Raw genomic sequence first — 18,412 nt, forward strand, 5'->3', positions numbered from 1 at the left:
TTTTGCTGTGTTGCCCAGGCTGGTCTTGAACTCCTGGTCTCAAACAATCTGCCCTCCTCAGCCTCCCAGAGTGCTAGGATTATAGGCGTGAGCCCCCTCTGTTCGGCCCATCTTATTCTTTGTAATTGTCTTGGCTGTTCTAGGTAATTTGAATTTTTTTTTTTTTTTTTTTTGGTAAATTTTCGTATCAGCTTGTCAGGTTCTACACATACAAATTCAGAATTTGAAATTAAATCTGTCAGTCAATTTGGGTGAAAGTAGATATTTTTATAGTAGTCAGCTAGTCCGTTTAGGTTGTCTTTAATACCTTTGTTAACTTTTTATATTTTCTGTATAAAGCTCTTGCCCATCTTTGGTGATTTTTTCCTAGTTACTAATATTTTTCTATTATAGTTTTGGAGATGGAGTCTCACTGTGTTGCCCAGGCTGGTCTCAAAGTCCTGGGTTCAAGCAGTTCTCCCCCCCTCAGCTTCCCAAGTAGCTGTCATGTGCCACCATGCCTTTTTTCGGTACTTTTATTTTTTGCTGCCATGGGGAATGTGTTTTTTGAGGTTACTTTTAAAAGTGCTTATTTGCAGAGATGATGCTATAACATTGCTGGAAAGTCCATTGTTAATGATCCTATACTAAGTGCTTAACTTATTATTTAATTGATCATTATTACATTATTATCACTATTAGGTGTAACCTTTACCTTTTCAATCAGTTTACCCTCTAGATACTTGATGATAAGAGGTCATAAGGTCAGTTCCAGTCATTATGGCTTCTGTCTTTACTTGGTCCTCCTCCATGTATTTTTGGTTAATCCATGTGGTGGTGGTGGTGATGGTTTTTTTTTTTTTTTTTCCTTTTTTTTTTTCTTTAGACAGGGTCTTGCTCTGTCGCCCAGGCTGGAGTGCATTGGCAATCATGGCTCACTGCAGCCTCGACCCCTCAGCTCAAATGATCCTCCTGCTTCAGCCCCTCAAGTAGCTGGGACTACAGGCGTGCACCGCCACACCCAGTTAATTTTTAAATTTTTGGTAAAGACAAGGTGTTGCTATGTTGGCCAGGCTGGTCTCAAACTCCTGGGCTTAAGTGATCCTCCTGCCTTGGACTCCCGAAGTGCTGGGATTACAGGTGTGAATCACCATGTCCACCCTAGTCCACATTTTTTAAAAAGGTTTTGTTTTAATTAATTTTTGAGCCTTTTCCTTGTCCTAAATTCGTGCAAATTATTTCCTTTCAGCCCTCTGTTCAGTACTGCTTTGGGATTTTTGCTTTTTGATGTGTGGTTTGTGCTTGTCTTAGATTCCCTAAGTGTGGATAGTTGGTAATACAAAAATGCAAAAGAAGGAAATGAAAACCAGTTCTCACAACAGCATAAGATTCTACTAGGAAATACTGCTGCTGGGTAGTCTTTTTTAAAAAGCATCTCTTAGAGGACGTTATGACTTTCACTTAGTTTCAATGCCTTTCTCAATCAGAAACCCACCAATTTTTACTTCAGAAGCAGAATAATAAAACAGGTTTCCTTCAGCTTTTTGGTTTTTTTTTTTTTTTTTTTTTTTTTTTTGAGGCGGAGTCTCGCTCTGTCGCCCGGAATGGAGTGCAGTGGCCGGATCTCAGCTATCTCAGCTCACTGCAAGCTCCGCCTCTCGGGTTTACGCCATTCTCCTGCCTCAGCCTCCCGAGTAGCTGGGACTACAGGCGCCCGCCACCTCGCCCGGCTAGTTTTTTTTGTATTTTTAGTAGAGACGGGGTTTCACCGTGTTAGCCAGGATGGTCTCGATCTCCTGACCTCGTGATCCGCCCGTCTCGGCCTCCCAAAGTGCTGGGATTACAGGCTTGAGCCACTGCGCCCGGCCCAGATTTTTGTAATGGTAATTTTAGAACGTTTATTAATTCTGAAAATTGAGAGTTACATAATTGTTCTATAGTATGGGCTTAGTGGTTTTTAGAAACAACAACAACAACAACAACAACAAACAGCCAATACAGGGAGAAAACCCTAGTCAGAATCTTTCTTGAAAGTGTATAACGAATTTGACATCTTTTCCCTTTGCTCTGTAACTTGATAGAGAGTAAGTGCTGTTCTTTTCTTCAGGATCATAGACTATTAGGTTCTGAACCTTTATTATTCCTCCTAGTGCTTTTTTAAAATTTTGAAAATATGTATTTATAAGTGTCATATAGCTGTTTATTTGATTTTTTCTTTAATTTTTTAAAAAATTTTATTTTGTAGAGGCAGGGTCTTGCTGGTCACCCAGGCTAGAGAGCAGTGATGTGATCATAGCTCACTCTAGCCTCACTCCTGGGCTCAAGCGATTCTCCTGCTTCAGCCTGCCAAGTAGCTAAGACTACAGGAGCATGCTACCACGCCTGGCTAATTATTGATTTTTTGGTACAAACAGGGTCTCGCTGTGTTGCCAAGGCTGGTCATGAACTCTGTAGCTGTTTATAGCATTTCAGGTGTTATGAAGTTGTAGATAATTTTACACAAATTTTTTTTAGGGTAACAGTTTTTTTGATGACAGCAGTTATTTATTAGGTGTTTTTATTAGTTGTTTTGGTTTAGCTGGTGTCCTTGGCTAGTATATTTGTCTTGTAGAAATCAACACATCCTGACTAAAATTTTAACAACAGTTTAGCTTACTAAATAGCTTTCTTTCTCATACTGAACAAATGCACCTGTATCATCACTGCAAGAACATTCTACCTCTTGTGAAAATTAGTTTTTTGTGAATGTGTGGATAATAACAAATGTCTTCAGACAGATGCCAGTCTCTTTCAACATTATTCTTTAGTGTGAGGTGGTTAAAGGAGGCTGACATATAGGGGAGGGCTAGAAAAAGGCAGAGAATTGCCTTTTTCAGAAAATAAGGATAAAAGGCACTTAAGGAAAAAAATTCTCTCACAGTGGAAAAGTGACAGTAGAAAGCAATGAGGTAATGGAATGTATGGTGGCCTTACTTAAACTATTTGTATTACCATGGCATTTATCATTTCAAGAATTAAAACAGAATTTGGAGTGGGGTGTTACAATGGAAAGATTATAAATTTTCATTTTTCTCTTTTTTTTTTTTTTTTTCTTTCGAGATGGAGTCTCGCTCTGTTGCCCGGGATGAAATGTAGTGGCGCTATCTTGGCTCACTGCAACTTCCGCTTCCCAGGTTCAAGCGATTCTCCTGCCTTAGCCTTCCAGGTAGCTGGGATTACAGGCACCTGCCATCATGCACAGCTGATTTTTGTATTTTTGTAGAGATGGGGTTTCACTGTGTTGGCCAGGGTGGTCTTGAACTCCTAACCTCTGGCACACGTCGGCCTCCCAAAGTGCTGGGATTACAGGCATGAGTCACGTGCCCAGCTCAGATTATAAATTTTTTAGTATTTCAAGAAAAGCTTTTGAAGTAATCTGTTTTTTGAAATAATATCTCACTTTCTGACATATTTATCTGTTTGTGAACATGTTTTTCAGTTCTTTGTGAATTGTATATTAGGAATTAGGTGCCATTTTTATGTGTATTTTTCTTTCAAGGTCATGTGAAGGTGAAATATTAATATTAGGAATCTTAAGGATTATAAACTAGCTAATTTATAGTTATCTTTATTTTAAAAGGAATGTGTTAGATCTAACAGAAAGTTTGGCCATTTTATGAGTTTTTTTGTTTGTTTGAGACAGAGTCTTCTCAGCTTCGAGTAGCTAGGACTGTGGGCACACACCACTATACCTGGACAATTTTTAAAATTTTTTGTAGAGATGAGGTCTCGCTATGTTTCATAGGCTGGTCTAAAACTCCTTGTCTCAAGAAATCCTACTGCCTTGGCCTACCAAAGTGCTGAGATTATAGGTGTGAGCCATTGCCTGGCCCATTTTTATGAATTTAAAATCTTGATATCGTGAGTCGAGGGCAAAAGTTTGCGTTTATTGTTTTCCATTTTTCAGTTTCCTATATATGGTTAAGGGAAAATGTAAATAAATGCATCTTTTATATTTTTAGGCCCGGATTGCCTTTCTGCAAGGAGAAAGAAAAGGTCAAGAGAACCTGAAGAAGGACTTAGTAAGAAGAATAAAGATGTTAGAGTATGCATTAAAACAAGAAAGGTATGTGTGCGTCATTTTGTTCCATGAATAAAGTAGAACAATAGTGTACTCATGTATACCATTGTACTCTGTATTTGGCAGCTTTTTTTGAAAGGTACAAATCCTTGCCCAAGTACATGATGCTATCATGATTTGATTCGTACTTGGGGAAAAAAGGCAAAAGAGATTAAGATAATTGATTTGAAATGTGTTTTGTTACAGAATCTAAATTTTGGAACTTAAAAAAAAGACAAAGGATAATTGATCTTTTTTTAACTTTTGGGTATGTGTTACTTGGGAAACTTACATTTTTTTCTTTTACAGCAATAGAGTCTTCAACGTTCTTTGCAAACAAAGTTTAAAGAAACAAACATTCATATTATGTTTTGTTATTGGAATAATATAAAACAAGAGTGACAAAAGGAAGAAGTTATTATTACTAATTTGTGATTAAATTTTCAGGGCAAAATATCACAAATTAAAATATGGCACAGAACTGAACCAAGGTGACTTGAAAATGCCAACCTTTGAGTCAGGTAAACTTGATTCTTCTGTTACTTTTTTTTTTTTTTTAATTCGTTTTTTATATAACAGACATGTTCTCTTTACCCACATTTTGGTTTGATAATATTAGAGAATGACTATTGTAAACTGTCTGGAATTTGGGGAAAAATATTAAATGAATAAAAATAAATAGTTTTATGTACATCTTAATCCTGAGGCGACTTGTCTTATCCTTAAGTTGAAATCTATGTAAAAGTGTGGTTGCATTTATGGTAGTAATTTGAGCTGAAAGGTAAGGAAGTTTAGGTATTATAGTAAATTTTTAAAATTTACTTAATTGTTTTTGAGTTCAATATTAAGTACATAGAACTTGGCAGAAACACACACCATACATACAATTTGCAGTTGATTTATTTTTTAATCTTTAACACTTTCAGTCTTAGCAGTAGAACTTTATTAGAGCTTCCGTTTGTTATCATATATATAAAATTAAGAGACCAAGATGGGAGTGGCATAGGTTTTCTTTGACCTGGCTTTTCAGTGGTTATGAAGGCTTATTCTGATGCCAGGAAACTATATTAGAATCTCCTCCTTGGAAAAAGCAAAAATCGGGAACAGAAACATGGAAGGTCTATTTGTTCCGAGCCATGATTATTATAGTCGTCTCTTTGCAGTTAAAGGGAGTAGAGTGACTTCACCAGAAAAATACCTGGTTAATTCAGAGCTTTTTTTTTTTTTTTTTTTTTTTTTGACTCATTTTATTTCCAGTATGGCTAGAATATTCAGAAAATAAGCAGGCATTTCTAGAACTGTAGGGCTTGGTCTGTGTAAAGAAGGGAGGCTAGTTAAAGCCACGTTGTACCTGCAGTAGAGGCTAAGCAGAGTCAGAATTGGCTAGGTGGTCCCAGTGTAACAGTTTGTATAAAGCAAGATAAATCTTTTTTTGCTTGCAACTGAAATTGTGGCAAAACAAATCTGTTTTTATCTGTATTAACCTAAATATTAAAAGTTCCTCAAGTTGAGGAATAAAATAATATCCAAGTATTTTCTTTACAGGACACACAATAACAGCGAAGTAAAATATTTTCAGTTATGTAGAAAAATTTGTCAGGGTGTTTAGTGGAAAACCAAGCAAAGGGATGGGCAAAAATACATCGTGTGAACAAAATATTATAGAATTATTTACGTCAGAGTATATATGGAGATAATATTAAATGAAACAGTGTGGCCTTTTATATACCCAATATGGGAAAGAAAATGTACAAAATACTGATTTGATCAAAGTAGAAGATGTGTGAGTATTTATACCCCTCTCTCAATAAAATAAATAGATATAGCCTAAACCTAACATTATAAACAGGTTATATTCAAATATAAAAGAGTTCCCTTTCTTCTACATTTAGAAAATAGACGGTCAGATAGAATAATGGGCAAAAGACTTAAAAAGACACACCATAGAAGAGGATATATAAATGGCCAATAAAAATATGAAATGTTGCTTGATTTTTATTAGTTATTAAGAAAATACAACTTAAAACCACAATGGAATATAATTAGACACTGACCAGAATGGCTAAAATGCAAAAGAGTCAGTATCAAGTGTTGAGGATGTGGAGTAACCAGAATTCGTAGACATTGGTGTTAGGATTATAAATGGATAATGCTGCTCTGAAAGTGACTTGACACTGTGACTATTACTAAAGAGGGTATAACATACATATCCTAGGCCAGGTGCAGTGGCTCACTCCTGTAATCCTAGCATTTTGGGAAGCCGAGGCATTGGATCACTTGATCCCAGGAGTTCAAGACCAGCCTGGACAATATGGCGAAACCTCATCTCTATAAAAAATACAAAAATTACCCAGGCTTGGTGTTGCATGCCTGTAGCCGAGCATTTAGGGGGCTGAAGTAGGAGGATTGCATGAGCCCGGGAGCTCAAGGCTACAGTGAACTTTACTCCCTCTTGGATGACAAAGTGAGACCCTGTCTCAAAAATATTTATATATATACCCTATGATCCAGTAACTCCACTCCTCAAAAGGCATATATATGTTCATCATGAAGCTTGTGTAAGAATATTCATAGCCTCATTATTTACAGTGAAAATCTAGAAAAAACTAGAACAGTCTTCAGAATTAGAATAAGTGGATAAGTACATTGTGACATGTTAGCATAATAGAATGCTGTTTAGCAACAAAAGTGAGCAAACTGAAACTGAATGTGACAACATGGTTTAATCACATAAAACTGAAAATTGAAGAAATTATTATATCATATTCAAAAATCTCAGTAATTTTAGAAATCAAGATATAGCGTTCATACCCTTTTTGGAGTGGCTAGTGACTGCAGGGCACAAGGAAGGCTTTTGGGGATGCTGATAGTGTTTTGTTTCTTCATCTAGGTACTGGTTACATGGGCGTGTTCAAAAATTCCTTGAGCTATATACACTTGATGTACTTCAAGAATATCCTTAGCAACATTATTTATAATAGAACATGGAAACTAATTTCAACATTAAGGGGATTGGTTAATAGGTATATGTTTTCTATAGAATATTATGCAATCATTTTTTGTGTTAATCTATATTGCCATACAGAGAATGTTCAAGGTACATTTAGTGTCAGAAGCAGATTATAGTGCAGTATATACATTGGCACATTTTTTAAAAGGGTGGGGTTATAGTATGTATATTTTCAGGTAGAAAATATGAAATGATAAACACTAAAGCACTGCCAGTTGTTAACTCTTGGTAATAGGGTTTTAGGCAGTTGTATTTCTTCTTTTTTTTAGTATTTTTTTCTCTAGTGATTATGTGTTATATGTAATTTTAAAATGTTATAAACAGAAAAATCAGCAGGGCGACTATTTGAAATAATTATTTCTGGAAATCAAAGAAATGCTTACTTTTGGGGTAGAATAAGAAGTGTTTTTTGGTTTTTTTGAGACACGGTCTCACTCTGTTGCCCAGGTTGAAGTGCAGTGGTGTGATCTTGGCTCACTGTAATCTCTGTCTCCCAGGCTCATGCAGTCCTCCCACCTCAGCCTCCCAAGTAGCTGGGACTACAGGCATGTGCCACCATGCCTGGCTAATTTTTGTATTTTTTGTAGAGATAAAGTTTTGACCTGTTTCCCAGACTGATCTTGAACCCCTGGGCTCAAGCGACCCACCTGCCTGTCCTCCCAAAATGCTGGGATTGCAGACCTTAGCCACTCTTCCCAGCTAGAGGTATTAATAATTGGATTGTTAGGGTTAGAGAAATAATGTCTGAAGAGGATATTTGAATCACTACCTGCTAGGTACTTAGTGACTTTGAGGAGCTTAGGAGCCTCACAGAGTCCTCAACATTCAGTATGAGGGTTGATCTTCTAAGTCCCTCTCTTCTTCTTTACTGTGTCTTTATGTTAATAATGGGAACTTATGGGGAAATATTTCTGTGATATAAATGTCAATAGTTTTAAATTTTGTTCTGGAGATGCTTGTTGAGAGATTAATCTGAATCATACTATTAAACTCTTTTTTTTTTTTTAAGACACAGTCTTGCTCTGTCACCCAGGCTGTAGTGCAGTGGTGCAATCTTGGCTCACTGTAACCTCCGCCTCCTGGGTTCAAGCCAATCTTTTACCTCAGCCTCCCGAGTAGATGGGATTACAGGCATGTGCCTCCATGCCTGGTTAATTTTTGTATTTTTGCTAGAGACAGGGTTTCACCATGTTGCTCAGGCTGGTGTTGAACTCCCATGCTCAAGTGATCTGCCCACCTCAGCCTCCCAAAGTGCTGGGATTACAGGCGTGAGCCACTGCACCTGGCCTAAACTCTTTTTTAAAAAAATGTGTACACTTTGTTATCTGAAAATAAAATATGACTCTTTACCTATAGTAAAAACTCTTTTCTGGTTTAATTTTAGTTCTAAAAAAGGAACTTAGCTAGATGAAGTCCTGTGATGTAGACTTAAGGTCCACTGATATAGACCCCAAATTAAGGTATTCAGTATTTTTATGTATGCCTAATATCTTAACAGTGTTGATTTTGAATAGCTCATATAATACAGCTTTTTAATTTCAAAGGCAATCGACTCAGCAGAATTCTAGTAGTTAAAAAAAATTAAATTGCCAAGCATGGTGGTTTACACCTGTAATCCCAGCACTTTAAGAAGTTGAGGCGGGTGGATCGCTTGAGCCTAGGAGTTTGAGACCAGATTGGGCAACATGGCAAAACCTCATCTCTTCAAAATACAAAAATTAGCTGGGTATGGTGGTACATGCCTGTGGTCCCAGCTGCTCGAGAGGCTGAGGTGGGATCTCTGGAGCCCAGGGAAGTCGAGACTGCAGTGAACCGAGATGGTGCCACTGTACAACAGCCTGGGTGACAGAGTGAGACCCTGTCTCAAAAAGGAAAAAAAAAGAAAGAAAAAAGAAATCAGTTCTAATAATATTTTATCTCCTGTTCGTTTGATTTTTGAATCCTTGATACTAATAAAGTACACTTGGGTTTTCCCTGTTTTAAAATGGGGGATGTAGTACCTAAGTCATTGGGTTATTAGGACAAACACATTTAAAATGAGTGACCCACAGTTAATACTTAGATAAAAGTTTTCCTGTCCTTTATAAAATATTTAGGTATGTTTTTATGGGAATTTATGCCTAAGAAAACTTTGGCAGTATTTTCAGGAGTTGAAATAATGTATGTAAAACCTTTTTTTCTTAATTTTTAGAAGAAACCAAAGACACAGAGGCTCCCACAGCACCTCAGAATAGCCAGTTAATGTGGAAGCAAGGCAGACAGCTTTTAAGACAGTGAGTAATTATTTATTTTCAGCTTTCTTTAAGGATCTAGGTATGAAAGTGTTTATATTGGATCAATTTACAAGTAAAAAATTATATTGGGACAATGTGTATGTTTTTTGTATTGCTGCTTTTTTGTTGTGAGATGCTTGGATCTTTTTAAAAGTTTGTTTGCTCTGAGTTTCAGGATGATGTTGTCTTCTTACTTGCAGGGTAGAATGTCTAAAAGACTGGATGACTTGAGCAGAATAAAAACAATACAGAATTCATACTTCCTAGAGTCCTCCATTCCTGTCAGTGCAGAATTCACACATTTCTTTTCAGTGGGGGTGTGACTGGTCTAGAAAATGAATTTAGTTGAATTCATCTGAAACTTTTCAGAAGTGGATTGCCAAATTTTCCTTTTAGTTGAATTTTTAAGGAGCTTTTTTGAATTTTGACTTACTTGGTGTATTGGAAGTATTTCTCTGACAAATCTTGTTTTTTGTCTTTCATGTATTATTTTCCTTATATTTTGAAAATTTTGAAATTTGTGTCCTACTGATATCCTGGGTGATTTTCAGTTATTCAGCCTTTTTTACTCTAGGTATCTTTACCTTCACCCTTAATCTTGTAGAACTGCCTTTAGAATATTTCATAGTCTGGACAGTCATCATGCATTCCACCTCTGACCACTGTGTTATTTGCCCTCTGACTTTACCATGATTTTTAAATCCTTAACTATATCATTTTTCTCTTTAGCTCTTCTACCTATGGTTGCTTTTATTTTATTTCTGTTTCCCTAGCTCCAGCTTAGACTCCATAATTGATCACCCTTATCTAGTACCCTTAATTTTCTTGCTGCCCACTGCTTACCACTTCCTCACCAGTCATTTTACTAACTTTACCTGAAAAGCTCTAGCCCTAGTTCATTCTGTCTGCCTCTTTCTAGTTAACTCTTGGATAAAAACTATAAAATCATGTGAATACTGTTACGTATTCATAGTTTCCTGTCCAAACATTTCAGAGAACCTTTTTCCATAACCCTTGGCCACCCCCTGCTTCCATTGTCCTCAGTGGATATTCTGAACTTTTATCATATCTCAGCCCATTCTTCTTTATGTCATTAAAGCACTTCAGGCTCTGCTTCATGGAAAATATGAAGGCTGTCAGGTGACAATTCCCTTAACACTTTCCTTTCTGTAAATGTATTTTTTTTTTTTTTTTTTGAGACGGAGGCTCTCCTTATAAGTGACTAAAATATGAAGGAAAGAATAGATTATTGATTGGAAGGATGCTGGATAACTAGCAGAATTGAAGGAAATAGTGAACAACCAAATGTCAGGAAGTGAAGAGCTAGGGTAGCTTGGAGGCCGTCTCAGACTGGAAACTCTAAAGACATTCTTACTTGATTTTCTACCCTTCTCTGTCTCAGGTTTATTCTTCTGAAAACCACTTTTTTCTGTATGTCAGAGAATACTCTGTATTGTCCTGACTGATCAAATAATTGCCCATGAGTCCTGACTGATGCAATAATTGCCAATTCATACCTGGGTTGTATAAGATCTTGGCAGTTCATTCAGACCAAATGGTTAGAGTATGATGGGAGCTGTTCTCCCCAAGAGAGGACTGCATTTTTTAGAAGAAAAGTGAGGACAGCTCTTCTGGACAGTAGAGAAATCACTTGGACAGTATTCCTCTCATAAATGCCTAATCCCGTTGCCTGATTTACAATTTGGTCTCTTGCCACCTTTATCTTTCCCTGTGACTTTGTAGCCAAACTTGTTAAGGGTAGTTTATCTCCATAGTCTGCCTTCTTGTTCATTTGTCAGCTGTCTATCTGTTTTCCATTTTGACGTTTCTCTGAAGCAGCTATCACAAACATATTCAAGAGACCTTTTTTATTATAATTGGTATCTTGGAAAAATTTGACATTATTCTTTCTTGAAACTTTTATTTTTGCTTCCATGACAGCACTCTCTGCTATCATTTTTTTCCTCTAATTTCTCAAATATTTTCATTTTCCTTTGAGTTTTTATTATGATTCTAGTCCTTTGGATGTTTGTATACCCAGACTTTCTGTCCTTATTTATGGTTATTCTCTTAGTGACTTCATTTAAATCCATGGCTTCAAATATTACCAAAGATTAATGACCCAAATCTGTAGACCCAGGCCAGTCTCTTCTGAGCTTTTGATTTGTATCATCCATGTGCCTAATAAACATTGTCGCTTGTATTTTTTTTATAGACACTATATGGTTGTCTGATAGGTACTCTGTAAAGTTGATTCTGACTCTATATAATATTTTTGAATGTACCCATCATCTGACCATCCAAGCTAGGAACCTCAAAATTGTGCAAAGTTCTTACTTGGTTTTTCATTCTATTTCCACATGTATTTGTGCATCATGTCAGAAAGATTATATCTTCTTATTTTTCTCACATTTATTCTTTCTCCATTTTTACTTTTTGCTGTGTTAGTGTCCTGATCTAGTCTTTTTAGCATTCACCTAAAAATCTTTTGTTCTTCTGCCAGCAGTATTTAAGGTTTCTTTTAAGCATCCTTCATTACCCTCTTAAATACTTTAATTTGTCACAAAGCCATTCACAACTCATTATCTTTGTATCATCACCTAGTCCTTTTCTTCTTTTCCAGTCTCATCTTAGATCCTAGGTTAAGTTCCTTGTTTAGATATAGTGAAAGATTGAAAATCACAGGACTAGAGGAGTGCTATGAGATCTTAGATCCTAGAAGGAGAATTAATGTGTTCATCAATCTCTAGTTAACAACCCCAGGTTTAAACTTAGTATATCTGTGTGCCAAGATTGAGTTCTATTCATTCTTTACTGCTCCTTGGAAATTAAAAAATGTATGTGTGTGTGTTGTGTTTGTGTGTATGTGTGTGTATTAATTTAAAAATGTGTGTGTGTGTAAATTTAAAAAATGTGTGGTTCTGTGTGTATGGAAATTTGAAGATGTATGTGTGTGTACATAATCCTAAAAGCATTTTAAGACTTCTTGGGTTTTGAGATAATTGGCTCTTAATCAGTGTTAACCATACTATATGCTTTTTAATTTAAATTTTCGTTTGTAATTGGTATCGTTCTCTTAGAACTGGAACTAGTCTGTAGAGAAGAAAGATACTGAGACAAAGGGAGAGCATGTTTTATAGGATTATGGGTTTTTCTAAAATTGATACGATTTTGAGTCTGGCAAATGTTAACAATATGTGGATTTTAATATTTGTTTTCTCTTACAGGTATCTTCAGGAAGTAGGTTATACAGATACAATATTAGATGTACGGTCTCAGCGGGTAAGGTCATTACTTGGACTATCTAATTCAGAACCAAATGGATCAGTAGAAACAAAGAATTTAGAACAGATCCTGAATGGAGGTGAATCTCCTAAGCAAAAGGGACAAGAAATAAAAAGGTATGATTTATACTTAACATAGTTTATATAATGGATATTATGAATATTATTAGTTAATCTGTTTAGCTCCTTGTTACTGCCATTAACAATTTTTTTTTTTTTTTTTTTGGATACGGAGTTTTGCTCTTGTCGCCTAGTCTGAAGTGCAATGGCGCGATCTCGGCTCAGTGCAACCTCTGCCTCCCAGGCTCAAGCAGTTCTCCTGCCTCAGCCTCCTGAGTAGCTGGGATTACAGGCACCCACCACCACCCCTGGCTAATTTTTTGTATTTTTCGTTGAGACGGGGTTTCACCTCATTGGCCAGTCTGGTTGCCAACTCCTGACCTCAGGTGGTCCACCTGCCTTGGCCTCCCAAAATGCTGGGATTACAGGTGTGAGCCACCACGCCCAGCTGCTATTAACCATTTTTAAAACAAACCGAGTTCAAAGTTAAAGACCTAGCCATCTCCTATCCCACTCCATGGTACCATGGGCAAATAAATTTTCTAAATTTTCTATTTAATGGCTTTTAAAATTTATCTATGTTAAGTTGGTATTTGTTTGTTTTTTGAGTCAGGGTCTGGCTTCATTGCCCAGGCTGGAGTGCACTGGTATGCTGCTGGCTCATTGCAGCCTCTGACTCCCATGCTCAAGTGATCTCCCACCTCAGCCTCCTGAGTTGCTCAGATTCCAGGCATGCACCACTATGCCCAGCTAATTTTTAAAAATTTTTTGTGGAGACGGGTTCTTGCTCTGTTGCCCAGGCTGGTCTCAAACTCCTGGCCTTAAGCAGTCCGCCCACCTCAGCCTCCAAAAGTGCTGAGATTACAGGCATGAGCCACCGTACCCAATCTGTTAAATTTTGATAACAAGAGAATGACTGTAGTTCAAAATTGGTGCAGAATCAGATTTGAGGCTGATTTCATGTAGTTCAGAGCTATTTTAACATCCTTATTTTAAAATATTCGCTAGAAAAATTTATTTTTCTATATTAATTATAATGCTACTCTCACTAGAATGAGCAATGGTTATTTAGACACTAGTGTGAAAGAAACAAGGCTTTTCTTTGTGTTTGGATTCAGAAAGCTACCAGATAAAAACATTTATTGAAATATAATTTACATATCATAAAATTTACCCATTAAAAAATACAATGTAATAGTTTTTAGAATACTTACAGAATCGTTCAGCTATCACTACAATCTAAGTTTAGAACATTTTCATCACCCCTAAAAGAAACCCCGTACCCATTAGGTGGCTACTCTCCATTTTCCCCTATCTCCCAACCCCGGGCTACCACTCATCTACTCTCTGTCTCTGTAGATTTGTATATTCTGGATATTTCATATAAGTGGTCTTCTGTGAGTGGCTTCTTTCACTTAGCATATTTTCAAGGTTTATACATGTTATAGCATGCATCAGTGCTTCATTCCTTTTTATTTCCAAGTAATATTCCCTTATGGATATACTACATTTGGTTTGTGTTTCTTTTTTATTTCATTATTATTGTTATTATTTTTGAGACAGGTCTTACTCAGTTCTCCAGACTGGAGTACAGTGATGTGATCACAGCTCACTGAAGCCTCGCTTCCTGGGCTCAGGTGACCCTCCCACCTCAGCCTCCCGAGTAGCTGGGACCACAGGTTCACAACACCATGCGTGGCTAATTTTTGTAGAGACGGGGTTTTGCCATGTTGCCCAGGTCTTGAACTCCTGGGCTCAAGCAGTCTGCCCTCCTTGGCCTTCCAAAGTGCTGGGATTACAGGCCTCAGCCACCACACCCGGCCTTCATTATGTGTTTCTTATACAGGTGAAGGGTATGTGGGTTGGTTCCAAGTTTTGGACTAATGAAGAAGATTGAGGACCTGCCAAACTCTTTTCCAAGGTAGTTGCACTATTTTACCTTCCCACCAGCAGTACTAAAAGGATACTGATTTCTCCACATCCTCATCAACACTTGTTACTGTCTAACAGATACGCTTTTGATTAATATAGACTTGATAAATACAAGGAGTTAAGCATTTTTACCGTGAGACGTTACCCTGAGTAACATAGGTTAGAAAGACAAAGAAAATGAGAAAAAAACCAGATGAGTTCATTGAGGTCATTTAGAGCTTAGTAAATAAATAATGTGTATAGTTTATAAACATTATTTCATGCCCTAGATGTATTTTATGATACTGTGCAGCTATCTAAAATATATTCTGGTCAACTGGGTGCAGTAGCTCTTGTCTATAATCCCAGCACTTTGGAAGGCTGAGGCAGGTGAATCACTTGAGGTCAGGAGTTTGAGACTAGTCTGTTCACCAACATGGTGAAACCCCATCTCTACTAAAAATACAAAAATTAGCTGGGCGCATGCTTGTAATCCCAGCTACTTGGGAGGCTGAGGTGGGAGGATCGCTTGAACCAGGAGGCGAAGGTTGCAGTGAGCTGAGATCATGCCATTGCACTCCAGCCTGGGTGACAGAGCGAGACTCCATCTCACAAAAAAAAAAAAAATGTGTGTGTATATATAAATATATCTATATATACACATAACACATATATATATCTATATATGCACACACACGTATGTGTATGCGTATTTTTTTTCTGTAAGGTTAAAAATTAAGCCTTTGATTTAGAGTTTTTATTTCTGGGAAACGACTATTAAAGTCAGTTTGACATCAAATAGAGTCCTTATTTTCTATACTGTGATTTCAGGAAACGTAGAGTGCTTTGTAGCATAAGAGAAAAAGCAGAAATATTGTCAAGTATTTTTAGCCAAACTGGTCACCCACGTGGTTCATAGAATTTATAAATATTTTACAGCAATAGAGGTTTGCTATACCACCAGTGACTCTGAATCTGAATCAAAGATCCTTTCGTTTTTTTCCCCCTCACTCTTAGTATCATCTTACAAAGATCCTTGATAAACCGTATCTTCTCCTTGTAAAGCTTCGTTTTTGCAAAATTAAGATTTTGATTTTTTTTGGGAGTTTGTGTGCGTTCCTGTATGTTAAACACATAACATGAGATCTGCCCTCTCAACAAACTTTAAAGTGTGCAATTTTGTTAACAGAGGTACAATGTTGTACAGCAGCTCTCTGGAACTTTTTCATCTGGTATGACTGGAAACTATAACTTTTGAACAGCAGCTCCCCATTTCCTCCTCCCTCCGACCCCTGGCAACCCCTATTCTACTTTGTGTTTCTGGGTTTGATTGCTTTAAGTACCTCATGATTGGACTCATGCAATGCTTGTCCTTCTGTGATTAGCTTATTTTACTTAGCATAATGTCCTCACGGTTCATTCATGTTGTCACATATGACAGGATTTCCTTCTTTTCATAACTAACGATATTCTAATGTACCCATATACCACATTTTCTTTATTTCTTTACCTGTTGATGGACATTTAGGTAATAGTTGTTTGTTTATTTGCTTAGTGTTGTTTTGAATGGTGTCTTGCCCTGTTGCCCAGGCTGGAGTACAGTGGCACAATCAACAGCTCACTGCAGCCACAACTTCCCAGGCTCAAGCAGTCCTCCCACTTCATCCTCCAGAGTAGCTGGGACTACAGCCACGCGCCACCACACCTGGCTGGTTTTTTAAGTTTTTGTAGAGATGGGACCTCATTATGTTCCCCAGGCTGATCTTGAACTCCTGGACTCAAGCAACCCTCCTGCCTCAAGCAACCCGCCTTCCTCAGCCTCCTAAAGTGCTAGGATTACAGGCATGAGCCACTGTGCCTGGCCGGAAATAGTTGTTTTAATCAAGGCTTTCTTCTTAACAAGTACACTGACATTTTCTGATTCTGCCCTAATGTAGGTGTGTATGGTTGAGCCATTATTAGGGCCATTTGAAAACCCCTAGGAATAAGAAAATGATATAACATGTGGATCAAGATTTCAGCAAAATGATGCTTATTACATTCTTATTTATAATAGGAGAAAATTAGAAGCAGTCTTAATGTCCAAAAGTAGAGGATGGTAAATTTTAGATTCGTATTTTAAAGGCAATATGCCTAATGGTTAAGAATATGAATTCTGAAGACAGACTGGATTTGAATCCTAACTTAACCACCGGTTACTAGCCGTAACTTTGGACAGGGAACATTACTTTCCTTATTTGTAAAATGAGTATCATAGGATTGATATGAGGAAGGAATGAATTAATGTAAAGCATTTAGAACAATGCCTGGCACACAGTAAGTGTTACATAATTGTTAACTATTAGGAAATATTGTGTATCTAGTTGAAGTGTGACTCCCACCAAGACTAGTGTTTATTAGATGCTACCGAGTGAGTGACACTATTGTATTTCTTGATTTATGGTAGGGATGTTGTGGTTGTATAGTGCATCATAACACAAAGCATCTACTTTATGAGTATCCATTGGGAAAGTTCTCTTAGATCTTATAACTGGGAAAAGTTGTGCTGTTTCTTAATAACTGATCTTATTTACCTTTGAACCTCCAGTTGTTGCTCCCTGCCCACCTCTTTTTTTAACCCTGTTTGGAATCTCAGGGCCAAATTTGTGGGCCTCCTCTAGAAAAGGCATTGACACATTTAGTCTTTTACTTAGCAACCTTACCTTTGGCTTCATTTTATTTACCCTTTCATCTGGATATATTTATTTTTAAGATTCTGTTGTCTTTTTAGAATTAGAGAGGGTAGTAAATAAACAGTTGGCAAAGAGAAAAATTATCCACAGATGGAGACTTCCATTTTAAATATGGTAGGTTAAAGTCACATTTTACTTGTGTACCTTTCAGAAATTTTGCTAAAAGGACAGTGAAGGGCTTAAGATGCATTAACACAAAAGAACAACAACAAAAAAACCATGACATACAGAAAGAATTAGAGAGTGTACTGTCTGTGAGATAGAGAGAATTTAACAATTTGGAATCCAGAAAGAAAATGGAGGAATGGCAACTGACTGAGTGACCCTGAGAAAGCTTATTAAACATAAGTGCATTTGAGAGTGATAGTATGAAGAAAAGGAACAAGCCAATTCAAGTCACAGAATTCCAGTAAAGCCACAAAGGCTAAGGAATTATATGTATTTGGTGAGGTTTAAATAGGGGTATGAATAGAGAATTGGTTTAAAGTTTATTTAAGAAGCACAGGCTGGGCATGGTGGCTCACGCCTGTAATCCCAGCACTTTGGGAGGCTGAGGTGGGCAGATCACTTGAGATCAGGAGTTTGAGACCAGTCCAGCCAACACGGTGAAACTCCATCTCTACTAAAAGCACAAAAATTAGCCAGGCATGGTGGCAGGCGCCTGTAATCCCAGGTCCTAGGGAGGCTGAGGCATGAGAATTGCTTGAACCTGGTAGGCAGAGGTTGCAGTGAGCCAAGATCGTGCCACTGTACTCCATCCTGGGCGACAAAGGGAGACTCCATCTTAGGGGGGAAAAAAGTTTAAGAAACACAATGTGTAATCCTCTCTTTCATTTTGTGAAACTGGTTTAATACCACCCCTCCCCTACTCCAAAGAATGGTAGTGTGTTTTCCACCAGTGATTTCTGTTTTCTTAAGAAATAAAACAACTGAAAGATGGGGTTATTGTATTAAATGAAAACAGCAGAGTTGTGTGAAAGTCTCCAGCAGAGCATTGAGATCTCCTGTTTTCTCCTACTGTTTGACTTCCAGTATGTCGGCAGCTTTTATCCCTTACAAGCAAG

General features: G+C 37.3%; 1 protein-coding gene across 4 annotated transcripts in view; it reads left to right on the top strand.

Moving 5' to 3' along the window:
- STRN3 (striatin 3) overlaps positions 1-18,412 on the top strand; it is a 137,389-nt gene that overhangs the window by 69,698 nt on the left and 49,279 nt on the right. For all 4 annotated transcript variants that reach the window (XM_010374662.2, XM_030931677.1, XM_010374660.2 and 1 more), the window contains exons 2-5: positions 3,981-4,084; positions 4,526-4,599; positions 9,280-9,361; positions 12,589-12,762. In XM_010374662.2, the coding sequence (XP_010372964.1) occupies positions 3,981-4,084; positions 4,526-4,599; positions 9,280-9,361; positions 12,589-12,762 (434 nt within the window). The remainder of the gene's footprint in view (positions 1-3,980; positions 4,085-4,525; positions 4,600-9,279; positions 9,362-12,588; positions 12,763-18,412) is intronic.

Source organism: Rhinopithecus roxellana, chromosome 5 (assembly GCF_007565055.1).
Source record: "Rhinopithecus roxellana isolate Shanxi Qingling chromosome 5, ASM756505v1, whole genome shotgun sequence".
NCBI lineage: Eukaryota > Metazoa > Chordata > Mammalia > Primates > Cercopithecidae > Rhinopithecus > Rhinopithecus roxellana.